At 34.6% G+C, this 15295-nt stretch overlaps 2 protein-coding genes across 2 annotated transcripts in view; both read right to left on the bottom strand.

Annotated features, from left to right (window-relative positions):
• LOC109819490 overlaps nucleotides 1-3653 on the bottom strand; it is a 12636-nt gene extending 8983 nt beyond the window's left edge. Inside the window, exon 1 of the mRNA XM_020385225.1 lies at nucleotides 2859-3653. Within this exon, the coding sequence (XP_020240814.1) occupies nucleotides 2859-3116 (258 nt within the window). The 5' untranslated portion in view covers nucleotides 3117-3653. The remainder of the gene's footprint in view (nucleotides 1-2858) is intronic.
• Nucleotides 7178-15077, bottom strand: LOC109820003. Its single transcript, XM_020386035.1, has 4 exons — nucleotides 14811-15077; nucleotides 11264-11348; nucleotides 11054-11184; nucleotides 7178-7483 (listed from the first exon to the last, which is right to left on the bottom strand). The coding sequence occupies exons 2-4, from the start codon at nucleotides 11288-11290 to the stop codon at nucleotides 7204-7206; spliced, it is 438 nt and encodes a 145-aa protein (XP_020241624.1). The 5' UTR covers nucleotides 11291-11348; nucleotides 14811-15077; the 3' UTR covers nucleotides 7178-7203.

The raw sequence follows: 15295 nt of genomic DNA, 5'->3' as shown, positions 1-15295 counted from the left end.
TATATATATATATATATATATATATATATATATATATATATATATAGAGAGAGAGAGAGAGAGAGAGAGAGAAATGGGTATGCTTGGTACCAAGCACAAAAGGTTGTGCTTGGTAGTGAGGTGTCACATCTCCTCCACTTATTCAAATAGTTGTATATCCCCATGCACTCCTCAACCCATTTGAATGTGGTCTCTCATTTGAATGAGTAAAGAAGATTATGTCACCTCACTATCAAGCACAAAATTTGTGCTTGGTAGCAAGCATACTCATTTTTCTCATATATATATATATAATTTATTTATTGAGCTAATTACATTTTTAAATAGAAACAATTCTCGAGCCTCCTACCAAGGAAAGAGAACCTTTTACAATCCTAAAGAGTGAAGATAACAACGAATGTTAATGCAAGTATCAATAAAAGAATAGAACATAAAGAATAAGGAGTTGAGAGAGTTTAATATGAAAAATATTAAATATTTAAGAAATCATGTTTTCAAGATTTGTGGTTGCAAAACCCTTCCTAAACAAGAAGTTATCAGTTTCTATTTAGACTGTGGAGCGGAAGTAAAGAATACACATTTATGAAAGCAAAGTTGGTTTCAATCGAGTTGATTTGAACCGAGTAAGGAAATGAAGGATCAAATTGGGCTCTCTTCTTCAAATTAGCACACAATAAAGCAGGCCAAAAGAAGACTTTAAGATTCTAAGGTGGGATAAGGGCTTTTTGTTACAGTTTTTTGAGAAAGAAATGCATTTGCTTATTTCCGTTAAAGTGGGCTTTTGAGGAGTCACACAACACATGTCTGTTAGAGATACATACACAGTACATTAATATCGGGTTGAAAGGATTAGTACGCTTGGTAACTCAAGTAAAAAAAGCAAGTATAATTATGCTTGGCACATATTTTAAGACATGAAGTATGACTGCTTCATCAATCATTAATTCAATAATGTAGTATTTGTGTCAGTTAAAGAAGTTGCTGCAAATTATAACATTCATTGAATTTGTGCCCTAGCCAGATTTCATTAGGAAGAAAGCCAAATTATCAACCATAGGTCATCCTCTTTTTATAGATTGAATTTCTTAAGAAAGCAAATGACCGGCCGGTTAATAGGATATGATTGTGGGGTCGGCATATTTGTGCTATGCAAGGAAGTTTCTATTTTGAGCATTTTGGGTCGAGTCAGGGACTTATGAAGCATGAGATATTTTAGGACAAGAGTGAAACGACTTGAATATCCTTCATTTAGAAAAAGACTCCAGTGAGGGAAACACAAAGTTTCAAAAGACTTAAATAAATGTTGAATCTGAACCTTACTTTGCAATGACACTATGAATGTGATGATGAGCTTAAGTGTAATAAGGGTTGAGGTCAAGTGGTGATGACCTTAAGATGTTTGGAAATCGGCTTTTATAAATTTGTAGAAGACTGATTTGGGGTGTGGTGGCATAGGTCTATATGCGAAAGAGAGAGAGGGACAAATTCTGCAGGGGGCATTCATATGCTTGTGAAGGAGAGAAAGCCCTGAGGTGTTCATGGATCTGTGGATGCATGAGACTGTAATGGACTATAGGGTGAGATTGAGACGAAAGCCACAAACAAATGTGCAATAAAGAGAGGGCAATTTATGTGATAGAGCTGAACCAATATGAACAACGGTAAAACAGGAAGAGATAATTTCCAGTTAAAGTAGCCCCTGCAATTACAATTGAACAAGCTCAAGAATATCTGAAGTAACTTGATAGTTTTAATGGAGGTATTTCAAATAACAAACATTTGAGGAGGTACATCAAAGTACAGGCGAGAATCAAGATAATCTAAAGGAACCTATAACATCACTTTAAAAACAAGTAAGAAAATACCAAGCTACTATAGCTTATTTGATCCTGTCCCCAAAGACGAGAAATGAAGGTAATATTGCGCTATCAAATCACAAAGCAATTACTGACCTACTAGAATGTAGTGGCAGATTAAAAACTTTAAAACTTATAAAATACAGCAAGTTCCTTCCATTTTAATGAGTTCGTGACAATAACTACTTAAAAGAGAAAAAAATGACATAATCAACTTACAATCTTTATAGTCTTGCAAATATAACAGAAACAATTTAAAAAGTACAAAAAATTATTTAAAATTTCATCATCAAACTCATCATTCATCAGCAAGTTACCAATGTTTCACATCGGAGTTAAAAGAATGTCCAAATACCAAAAATAATACTGTCAATTAAAAAAAAGTAACACATTTACTCGCTGCAGCTAAAAATATAGTAGTGATGTATTTATCCATTGCAATAAAACAAATCAAATATTTAAGTTAAGACAGTCTAGAAGCAAGTTATTGCTTACGACTCCTTTAAGATTTAGAAAACACTGAAAAACCAATATTGATCACTCAAAGTAACTTGATCCACAGTATGAACTACTAATTAGATAAAAACTAAAACTGATTCGTACAAAAGCTAAGAAAATACCAAAAGTGACAACCTGCAAAACAAAGTGATATCCTAGTATAACAGATCTTAAACAAGTTCACAATTTATACAAAACAGTAAATTGAACAGTTCCAGACAATGCAAGACTGCCTCCAAAAATTCCTGTGGTCAGTAAAATAACAAAAGGACCACGCAATAACATGAATGCACAGTTATTGTGTACCGTAAATAGATGTACTCAACAAGACATCAAGTGAAGTCCAACAACGTCCAAGTATCCACCATAGTAATAAACATCTAACTATACACACACAGATATATCTACATTACCTAACTTCACAACATGTATAGTTTTAATGATTCTGCTATGAACTCAAAGAGATAAAAACAATGAAAAATCCGATAAAGATTATATCTTCACCTCAGCATTCAGATTGCATTTGATCATATTCTGCACAAATTCAATAACACCTCGCCTCCTCCTCTCGGAGACAACGGTCGCCTGGATCTCCTCGATCACTCCCGCTGTGGCTTTCTCAGCTGCCCTCCAGCTCTCCGCTCCGATCTCTGATGGATGAGGGTTCAAAGGCTGAGCCGCCGCCAACAGAGGAGGCGGCGGCGGACTAAAATCAGCCAATATCCCATTTTGATGAGGCAGCCAAGGCTGCAAGTCCCCCATAATGACAAACTCCAAGCTAACAACAGGAAATTACGCCAAAATTCCACAAAACCCAATAATTTTTTACAGGGTTTCACTGGGAAAAACTCATCTGGGCCACTCCCAAATGTGATCAAAACAGCGAGAAAAGGATCAGAGGAGGGTTTTAGGCGAGAATTTTGATATTGGTCAATGAGAAATCCCAACCCAAGAGCAAGAAACTACACGAATATTCCCCAAAACCCAATAAAATTCACGAGGTTTCAGTGAGAAAAAGTTATCTGGGTCGGCCCCAAATGTGATCAAAACCACGAGACAGAGATCAAGAGAGGGTTTAGGGGAGAACTTCGATCTGGGTCGATGAGAAAAGGGGCTTCGAAGGAGCTTGGGGGGTTTAATCTGAGGGTTTTGGTTTAGGGGGTGAGAGAAGAAGGCAAGGAGACGAAGGAGAAAAGAGCTTAATTTGTTTTTGTCTGTGAATTTTTTTGGAGAAAAGTTAGAAAGAAAATAAAATAAAATAAAAACAGTAGGAGAGAGAGAGGAGGGGCATGGAATTTAGAGATAACTCTCTGTCCTCGTTAATTGAATCAAGATGTTACCATATAAATCCCAATATTTTTCCATCCCTACTTTGACCTTCTGCATGTCACGCTGGCAATGATTATCCAAGATTATCCTTTTTTGGGGGGAATTTTTACTCAGATGGTATAGGCTCTTTTTTTTTTTATCGTGTTTTGCGATATATAGGAACACACCTTGTTCTTATTAAGTTAATATAAGGACTTTAGTTTTGAATAATTATGGTAACAATTGTAAATTCTAATGAGTAAAACCCCTCCTCCCTTCTTTTGTTTTCTCAGCATTAATGAGGTTACTAGCAATTAAGGAAAGGTTATTGCAAATAAGGGAGGAAATAATTAAAATGAGAGAGGTCAAACTAACAAGGGAATATTCATCCCCTCAGAACGCCTTGCATGCTGGTCTGGCGTTCTTATCCTCATCTAGGAGGATAGGGGGGGCTGTTTGGTCATTTTACTGCCTCTTCTCCCCATGTAAAACTAAAAACGGCCTACTTGCATGCAAGGTGTTCGGAGAGGATGACACTCGTCTAATGGGATTGGACAATTGTTGTTGCATGTTAACATGATAACGATTATCTAAGATTACTCTTTCTTGTAGAATTTTTTTTTACCCGAATGTTATAAGTTTTTTTTTCCATGTTTTGGAATAAATAAGAATTAAGTTTTCTTTTGGAATAAATAAGATTTAAGTTTTACTTTCTTTGAGTTGATATAATTTCTTTAATTTTGACTAATGATGCTACCAATTGTAAATTATTATGAGTCAAACTCCTCTCTTCTTTTCTCTTCTTAGCATTAATGGGCTCACTAAAAATTAAGGAAATGTTATTCTATGAAAGAGAATAAAATAATTAAAATGAAAGATGTCAAACTAATAAGGAGGGAATATTCATTTCTTTTGAACGCCTCACATGTAGGCCTGGTGTTTTTTTCCCCATCCAAACACCCTTTAACAATGACATGCTTGCATGCAAGGTGTTCTGATAAGGCGATAGTTTTTTAATTACATCTCTGTTTCTCATTTGTTGTCGTCGATGAAGGACATTGACGCAAGAATGTGAAACAATTAAACTTATTGATGATTTTGGGGGGGGGGGAAACTATTCCTAAAAGAGGTAGATTTCACACTTTCAGTTCGACAAACACCCCCTAATTTTTCATTATGAGAAATAAAAAGGAAAGATAACGATCTTGAGAGTTGTAGGCCCCTTGTTGATCTGTTTAGTAAGAAATTTGTTAACAAGCAGATCTTTTCGATTCCTTGCTGTCATGTTTATATAACGCTTTCATGGAGCTCACAAAAATTTGTGTCATTATCATAATTATTATTAAGAATCACGATGTTGGGTGCGTTCATTAAAGTGAACACGTGGGGAAATCTTTATACCTGTAAGCAGATATACACACAAACACACACATATTACTTATTATTTATTCAGAGAAATATCTAAAAAAAATACATTGAGCATAAAATGACTGGAAGAGGATGAGCTAGACTGAAGAAGCGAGGCGAGAAGTAAACCCAAACCTCACATTTTAATGAAACTTTACAATTAGACATTTCAACTTTATGAGAGAGAAATTAAAGCAGGCACAGCAAGTCTAGTTGAAGTAAATTTGCAATCATGAGTGATTTAGAATGGGAACATTGCGAAATACCTAATTATTTATATGAAACGCTACAAATAGTATGCTTTATAGGGACCAATCCATGAACTACCCTCGCCAACTTAAAAAGATAAAAGAAATAAAGAAAACATAAAATAAGGACAAATTTTTAAAATGAACCTTTTTTCAATTTTATATAGCAAAACCGACCTGATTAAAAAATAATCTGCAAAACCGACCTTTTTCCGAAGCAGATGCGACGTTTTTCGAGCTACACGGGACTGCTAGTCCCGTGTAGTTCGGCTAGCAATTGAAATGCACGGGACTAGCAGTCCCGTGCATTTCATTTTTCTTTCGGATAGTCTGCTTTTTACTCGGGACTATCAGACCCGAGTAAAAAGCAGTGACTTTTTGGGACACAAAACCAATTGCATGGGACTGCCAGTCCCATGCTTTTCGGGGACACACAACGAAATGCGCAGGACTAGCAGTCCCGTGTATTTCCTATGCAAAAAAACCAGCACATGTCGCTTTTCCTGTCAATTCCCTGTATAAACTCATATATCAAATCTAAAAATCATAAATTACACCATGGCATTTCCTGTCAATTCCTTGTATAAACTCATATATCAAATCTAAAAATCATAAATTACACCACAAACTCATTTACAAATTCAACAAATCACACCACAAACCCACTTACAAACCCAACAAATCATGCCACAAACCCACTTACAAATCCAATAAATCACACCACAGTCTCGGATACAAATCCAAAAACCATCTCACATCCCGAAATAGGTTTGTAATGTACATACCAAAATAGGATTGTAACGTATACAACAATAATGATTAGTTTACATACATCCAAGAACTCTTCTCCTCCTCCTTTGTCTTCGGCCTCCTCCATCCCGACCTAATATACAGGCACATGGTCAATAGAAGTATTACATATACACACAAACGCACTAGAGAGGAACTTCAATTTTGTTTCCAACAAAAGGTTTAACTTCGGTTAACGATGATCGGCTAATACTATATAATCATTCTCTGCATGTATATGCATGAAGATGTGCTCTATCGGAACCCATGCAACATTAACCAATGCGTATATGCATGAAGATATGTTACATCAGAACTCATGCAACATTATTTGTTTGTTTTCAAATTTTGAATCCATGTATTGTTTGTTTGTTTTCAAAAAAGACAAAGACTTGCAAGGCCCCATTAGCCACTTCGGACACCGGCGCATGGTAAAAGACTGGTATACTCATTATGGATTAAGATTTACAAACCTGAACTTTTTTTTAAAAAAATTGAATCCGGATGAGATTCTACCACTCCAACGCAAATACCACAACTACCATATATAACTGTCTTAACATATACACAGAAAGATGCAGAATTCATGAGTGAAGAATTCTTAATTTTAGAGAAATATTAATCACTCTAGGGCTTATCACAGTAAAACTCATCGGTTAATTTTAATTTAGTTTATTTTTCTAAAGAAAATTATTATAACTTTTTTCCCTCCCAAAGTCGACTTTGAGCATGTTTAGAAACTGGTCAAAGTGACTTATAAGCCAAAATAAGCCACATAGTTTGACCGAGTAAAATATCACTTTACCCCTTAGCATTTAAGAAAATATAAAAATCCCTTTTCTCCATCTCCAGTCTTTTTTTAATCGTTTTGATAATAAAGATAGATTATAAGCAACTCATCTATCAAACTAATATTAAAAGACTAGTACGCTGAGCACTACTCAAGTTGGATGTATGACATATCCTCGTACCAAGACTTTTTGAGCACACCATTGATATCTACTTTCGATTTCCGTGCGTCAGATACGGACACAATTAAAGAAACACGGGCAATCAAATGAAGCATGAAAAAAACGTTGAAATGCAGCACAAAGATCTCATAATGAACTTGCACCAATATCCATTAAAAAACTAGAATAATTTTCCCGCCGGTACAAAACTCTCGGCTTTTGTTGGTACAAAATAGAGAAAGAAGGCGGCTCAACAAAAGCTACAGCAAACAGAAACATTCTCAGTTTGGGTGATGCTCTGATGTACTTCGACAAAAGTACTCTCTGAATAAGGCAACGGAAAGCAATAGAGAACCTGAGAGCAGCAGGAGTTGTCTCAAGGGCAAAAAGCTGCAGCAAGCACGCGCTGCAGTTTAGGCGCATCATCCTGCATCAAGAAACAAACACAAGAACATTTCTTATTGATGATTAGTAATTAACGAAGCCAGTCGGTATCGTATTTATAGCATTTCGAAGAGGGAAAAAAAGGTCAATAAGATGTGTAGATTCATTTCACTCGACCAGCTATCAATATATGTTGGTCAAGATAACCATGCACCGAAAGAAAGTGGGAGATTGTTGTCAACAATCTCAAACCACAGATGAGCTACATTTGTTGACAATGAGAGAGAGAGAGAGGAGCCACTCGGTGAGAAGAATGACAGAAGTCATTAATGGATGCTAGCTTTCGGTGATTTGTTGACAAGAGGGCTATCGTTGTTGACAAAGAGAGAAAAGAAGGTGATTGTTTCTCTATATAAGCATCCGAGAGAGAGAGTGACTAGAAAAAAAATTCATCAGAGCTTGAGAGATGAGTTATTGAGAGTGATTAAGAGAGCAATTAGACTTGTTGTGCGCAGCGGAATCGAAATCAAATCCGAGATAGGAGCACAAATCAACACCCAAAACAAGCACCACACAAGCAAGACACCAAATTTACGTGGTTCGACAATGTGCCTACTACGTCCACGGGGCAAGGAGGGGATAGATTTCACTAATAGAGAGAGAGTACAAATAGAGATTACAATCACTCAATAATCTCACAAACAAATCACTCTTGATTTGTACCTCTTCTCTCAAGCTCTCTCACAAAATTGCCCAAATAACAAACTCTAATTGCTCTTTTAATCACCTCTCAATAACTGATCTCTCAATCTCTGATAAATTTTTTTCTAATCACTCTCTCTCGGATGCTTATATAGAGAAACAATCACCTTCTTTTCTCTCTTTGTCAACAACGATGACCCTCTTGTTAACAAACCACCGAAAATTAGCCTCAATTAATGACTTATGTCATTCTTCTCACCGAGCGGCTCCTCTCTCTCTCATTGTCAACAAATGTGGCTCCTTCTTTGTAGCTTGAGATTGTTGACAACAATCTCCTCCTCTCTTTCGGTGCATGCTTATCTTGACCAACAATATATTCTTTAGTGATGAGGCGATTAAGCCCATCATGCTAGACACAGCAGAGCCCACTATTCCTTTCTTTTGGTAGCTCAATCTAATAAACGGGCAGCTATATTAAAGACTTTATCCCAAATTTTAGGGCCGTTACATGAATAATATATTCTTCCATTTAGTTATTTAAGGGTCATTATCACATTGCTCCTAGTGTCGAACCAAGTTCTCTCAAAAGGTCTCCTAGTTAAGGGTTATCCTTCATCCCATAATGTTGGGGTTCTTACATAGATCATAATCTTCCATTCAACTTTATAAGGGTTATCCTCCGTTAAGGAGATCATTGTCAGTTTGTCACATCCTTATTAATCACCTCTAACCAAGTTTTCTTAGGGCATGTTTGGATTTTGTTGGGGGTAGGAGAAGTTGAAATTAGGAGGGAGAATGAAAAAGGGAAGTTCCCTCACCCTCAGTTCCACCTCAATTTGCGGGGTACAAATTTTGTATTGCTGGGGTGAACTTAGGAGAACTAGGGGGGACACTCTACCCCTTAAAAGCTATCAAAACGGGGTGAATTGTCTCCCCTACCATTCCTTCTCCTCTATACCCCTCAGTCCAAATAGGGCCTTAAGCAAACACTTCCTCCTCCTTGTTAAAGGTTTATCCTTAGCTCCAATTATTTTGCTTGTTACATGAAACATATTCTTTAGGGGTTATCCTTAAGTTCATTAGCATATCCTTCTTAATTGCTTACAACCAAGTTCTCTTAAGCATATCTCTAGTTCTCCTTACACAGGTTAGCCATAATGTTATCACTTAGCCTGACTAGCGGCTGGTGCACATTTAGTGTCCTTCGGTCCACATGACCAAACCATCTCAATTGACACCTCTCAGTTTATCCTCAATATGAATGCCCTCTAACCTCCCATGCATGCATTCATTTTTATCCTGCATCTTAGTGAACATCTGTGCATACAATGTGACATTCTCATTTCCAGTATTCCCATCCAAGAATGGTAAATATAAACAACCAATAAAGAGACAGCAAGGCAAATTACAGGATTTATAAGTTTCTCATCAGAAGAAAAGTAGCAGCCTACTCCATGAAAGTTTTAGGAAAACTGCCTAACCATCATAAAATATTCAACTTAAAACATTTTTCTTCCGGTTTCAATGGTAGAATTACCCTGTTTTATACCTTTAAATATGAACAGTGTTAATGAAAAAAGGCTTCAATGGTAGAACTACCCTGTTTTACACCTTTAAATATGAACAGTTTTAATGAAAAAAGGCGGGGTTTGAGAACCAATGACATAGGCAGCTGAAGAAGCATAAAAATGACAATGAAACCATAGGGCAAAATTTCTGTGTTGCCATGTGCATCAAGGAAATTGTGTGATGTTCCAAGAAAAGCCCCTACGAAAACTATTTCTTTGACATATGCTGGAATATACAATGTAAATAATATTAATAATCATTTCCCATCTTTAATGGCCAGAAAGCTAAAGCATATAAAAGCTAGTTGGCAAAGTGAAGCAGACGGTGATTACTATCGGGACCAGTTCGTCCCAAAGGCATGGCATAAAAAACCAATGGGGCAGACATCCAGTCCCGGACTCTCAAGCTCTACCATAATAGCAGACAGGTAATTTGGTTACTAAAGTAGAAAATAGAAGAACAAAAAAAAATAGAACTAATTGTGATTACACAAACAAATTTGAAAAAAGAAAATAAAAATAAAAACTCTACAATCATGGAAAACCAACCAATTACTAGCTCTTATTTAGAGTATGTTTCAAAAACACCGAAATTTAAAATATGTTGAAAAAAATATCAGTATCTTAAGTATGAAGGCTTCTGAATGGTATATGGGTTGAAAATATACAAAGCAATAACCAAGAGACAAACCAAAAAATACCCGTGAACAGATATAACCTGTGAATACTAGAATTTAGAAGTCCCAACTCAAATAAATGACTGCAAGCAGGCGCTTGAAAACAAAGAGGAACATTTGTCATCAACAAAAAACCCTACATTGCACAATTTTAATTTATGCTTCTGTTGACACGTACATGGTCGTAAGATGTTTCCCATGAACGTAACGCCTTTCAAAAGCAAAAATCTACAAACATGATACAAGATGCTAGGCTGACGAGAATAATCTAGAGTAGGAATCAAGTATAGAAAATTTTTAAAAAAAACATTTTTTTACTTCAAATTTAAAGAACTATTAATATCGTGAATTTTATTACTTTTTCCTTGATAAACTATTAAGGATTTGCCAACAACTTCCCTTTTGAACCCCGTAACTATCAAGTGGGTATAGATCCTATTATTATGATGGACAAATTTCAAAGACATAGAAAGTAATAATATTTTGGTGAGACTTTAAAAAAGTTCTTTTTTACTCTTCCTCTTAAACAGTTGATATTCTAAGAAACATTTATTAAAATAATCATAAACAACATATACTTACAAGCAACCACTTGACAACTATTAAGTTTCAATGCCAATGGCATTAATGCCAAAGTTAAGGTGGAAAAAATAGAAGGAGACATACCTTCCGTCTGAAGTGCTGAGGAGGCTCGCGGTTTCTCCTTTTCTCACGAGATCAAACCCTAACAACATGAGAGTGGATTGCACAAGAGACACAGTACTGCACCTTGGCATAAAGCTTGGGCAGAGCGTATCCTTGAAAAGAAAAAACATTATTTCAGAATAAAGGAACAAAAACGAGTACAGAAAATACTGAAATAATGCCGCTGTGTACCATCATAGACACAAGCCTCCTAGACATCCCTTACAGCGGCTTGCTCAACAATATTCCTGACAAGAAACCTCTTAATGGCATTGTCCTGCAAAACGCCAGAAACGCAATCAGCTTTCAGATTAAAGCAATCCATAAGCAATAAATAATAATGGATACAACAGAATGATTAAACAAAATATCCAGTATAACAATGCAAGGCTATATGTACATATATTATCAATGATAGACCTAAGGAGGAGGTATCTATCTTTTAAAGGGCTAATTGGTTGCAATGGCTGAATGTACAGCAGAAGATTACAACAGAATAATTGTCAAGAAATACAAGGGTATATTTCACAAAGTTATCATGAGCTATGGGGGATTGACTACGATAAACTGCTCTTACTAGAGAAAAGTATCGCATATTTGCAATCAACGGGAAAACTACATGGTAGTTACTTAATAACACCTCAAAGACCACGACAGTTATCTGAAAATTCAAGATAGTTTTACCTACCATCAACTACTATTATTTAAGAAAAGCCACACTTTTGGCCAATAGTTTTGGTTCCACCCTTATCTATTACTAGGTGGAATGCACATGGTCAAATATTATAATTGATGATTTTTAGTTTGCATTTACTATAACATAGTTGCAAAAAAGTTTATGATCATCATAATATATTAAAAAGTTTTAGATATTTTAATATATAAAATCTTGTTGGTTTCAACACTTTACCTTACACATAATTAGTGAGGTATAAAATCTTAAAATATTAATGATCTAAGAGCAATTTAATGATTTGGAATTCTAATTTTAAAATATTAATGATGCAAGCACCAATATCTAAAAAACTATTATTATTAATAATAAATAAATCGTGAATTCATCAACGTAAAATGGTAGGTTTATCTAGTCATAGAGGATTTTGTTTAATTATAAAGAAATCACTCGCGCCTATTGTCTACTTCCACTTTCTATTATCTGGTGACCAAGTATTATAATTTATAGATATTCAAAAACTTTTTTAATGAATTTTTAAAGTTAGAATGTGCAAATTCAATCAAGAAAGAAAATATAAATTATGTGATCAATTTCAAAATCTGATATTATAATCTTCCAACACCTTCTCAACTAATTAATTAATTTGTCAAAACATTTACTCTCTAATTTTAGAAAACTATAAAATATAATTTGAGAATGATTTTAAACATATTTTGTACACATATGGATTGTATTTTAACAAAATAATATAGATCTATCCAATATTGAATAATATCCAAAAATTTAAGCTTTAACAAAATAATATAGATCTATCCAATATTGAATAATATCCAAAAATTTAAGCTAAAGAGTTAAAAGAATCTAATAACACAGATCTATCCAATATTGAATAATATCCAAAAATTTAAGCTAAAGAGTTAAAAGAATCTAATAACACTCACATCCAAACTGTATGTTTCATAAAGGTGAGACATATAAAATGAACATCTTAATTTATTTTGTTAAATAATTTATTACAAATCATAAAAGATAAGAAGAACCATAAAGATCACATAGTCATCCCAAATAAAGATTAAATTTCTCACTGCGAATTTTGTAGCAAAAGATTTTCAGAGATATTGATAGGCTTGCTATAAAATCCACTCTTATAAGATTGATGTCACATGTGTCTTAAATTGTGTTTTGTTTAAAGGTTAATTTTAGAAAACTTCCCCTCAACTATGGGGGAAATGTTAAAAATCCCCCCCCCCCCAAAAAAAAAACTTGAAATGAGTAAATGTTTGTTTGTCAAATTTGGGGTGTTATAGGTAATCTATCTCAACTTCAAAATTTTGATTTAATCCTATAAACTTTCTCAATTAACCCCTCAAAACTAATATCATTGAGTCGAATTCATTATGTGATAAGTACTTGACTTGGAAAGACCAAATATTCCTCAACCATAAAAGAATTGGCTTGATTTTTTGCTAGATGAAAAAAGTGAAGATTTAGAGGTAAAAAAAATTTGTAAATTGGTCGTAATCCTTTTATTATCGATTGAGAGTTTCTTTTAACTAAAATGGCTTTCTTTAATAGGGCATGTTGACAAAATCACTTATTAAAATTTTTTACATTAAGGGGGTTTGTTAAGAGATGTGTAAAAGACCAAGAGAATTTTTATAAGCCACGCTAAGTCGAAGGGTGTTTTCTAAAATCGCACCAAAATTGAGAGGGGTTTATCTACAACACCTCTATAGTTAGGAGGCTCTGTCAAATTAAATTAGTTGAGTGGTTTTTTTGAGACATTTCCCATACTTGAGAGAATTTTCAAAGAATTAACTATTCTTTTAAATTTAGCTCAAATATTTTATAATTCTATATTAGTACCTAAATTATAAGCAATTTCAAAAATTTAAGGGAATAATGTAGAATTATTGAAGATTTAAAATCAATGAAATGATATCTAAATTACCTTTAAATATTGCTCTTATAGGCAATATATGAAATATTGGTTGATATATCGCTCTATCGACTGATATAAAAGGTTAAATACTTTATCTTAATAATATTTATGGTTTTATATTATTTTCTTTATTTGAGGATTTTTTTCGCATATATCGATCATTATTGAAAATATTGGCTGGTATAACAAAATCGAGTTATTTTTAATTTTGATTGTGGGCTTGCTATTAGGTCGTGTTTGGAAACCAAAACTAAAGCACAAGTCACAAAAACCACAATTCATATCCCAAACTCTCCACTCTCAGCTCTCTCAAATCTCAAGCATATATCTTGACGCAAATTCTTATGTTAAAAATTCATCAATATCTAAGATTATAGATCAAAATGTTGTATTATGTATGAGCATTATCTCATATGGCACCCATATATTTTTTACATAACCCCGATTATTGAAATGCAGTATCATGGATTTTATTTATCCAATACTTATGATGCCCAACACTTTGTAGTAGTCCTTCAAAAGCCTCTTCTAAAGCTTTCTAAGCAAAGTATATAAATTCAGAAATAATTCAGAAATAAATTTAGAAATATGATGCTTTAATTTTCCCACATTTCCTCTAGCATACAAATATAAGCGAACCCTCAGGCCTCATATTATATGATGAAAATTATTTATCAAAAGGATCGCATACTATTGCTTGTGGTTAACAAAGACTTTAAAAATTTATTGGCTTAATTAAATTAAATACCTGAGTTTGAATTGTGTGCACACGCATGGCGTGCACAAGAAATACCGGTAAAACATAAATGAAAGTTCATGTATTCAGTTTGTGGCTAGTCTCCCATACCAAGAGGCATTTCGTGCTGCTTTTTAAAATTTGTGTCGCTTTTTTCCGTACTTTGTGCAAAATCACTAATTACACATGGTAGTTTCATAAAATTACCCAAAAATAACGACATTGTTCCAAGTTAAAACTTTAAGGGGAGGCCTATCCGAAAAGAATCAGACCCAAAGGTCGCGATTATAATTTACAATCAATCACAGTAAACAACAGAAATGGCATAACAGTCACAAGTTGATGGCTTGATGACCTAGGGTTTGATATCGTCAAGGGATCGAACCTTAGGGCAGCATTTGCCGCAGTTGGGGCACCGGATGAAGTTGACGTGGTCCCTCCCATGCTTGTTGCGGCCCAGCCATTTCTGCGCTCGAAAGTCCGCAGATTGACAAAACAAACATCCTCAATCAGTCGCTAGATCGATTCAAATACACGAGAAGATGATTCGAGTGAGATCTAGGGTTTCTGGTCTTAACATCGCTGGAGGTTGAAGACGATGACAAAGGGAAGGAAACCCTTGACGATGGCGGCCGTCGTTTTGATGGGTCGTTCTAGGGTTTTGGATTGAGAGGTGTCATTTATTGAGCGGTGGTGAGCTTTTTTACGTATACATCCTTCAAACTATGCGTTTTCACATTAACTCTTTGAGATTTTCATATATACACTCAAATCATTTATATTTGCAGACTTATCCGTCGGTTCATGAATTTTTAAAATGTTTGGTTAGAAACAAAAAGGTTGAAAAATAAAGCTCCCATTCAGTAAAGG

Source organism: Asparagus officinalis, chromosome 8 (genome assembly GCF_001876935.1).
Source record: "Asparagus officinalis chromosome 8, Aspof.V1, whole genome shotgun sequence".
NCBI classification, from domain to species: Eukaryota; Viridiplantae; Streptophyta; class Magnoliopsida; order Asparagales; family Asparagaceae; genus Asparagus; species Asparagus officinalis.
The sequence above is the reverse complement of the archived record's forward strand: the minus strand, read 5'-3'. Positions and strand labels throughout refer to the sequence as shown.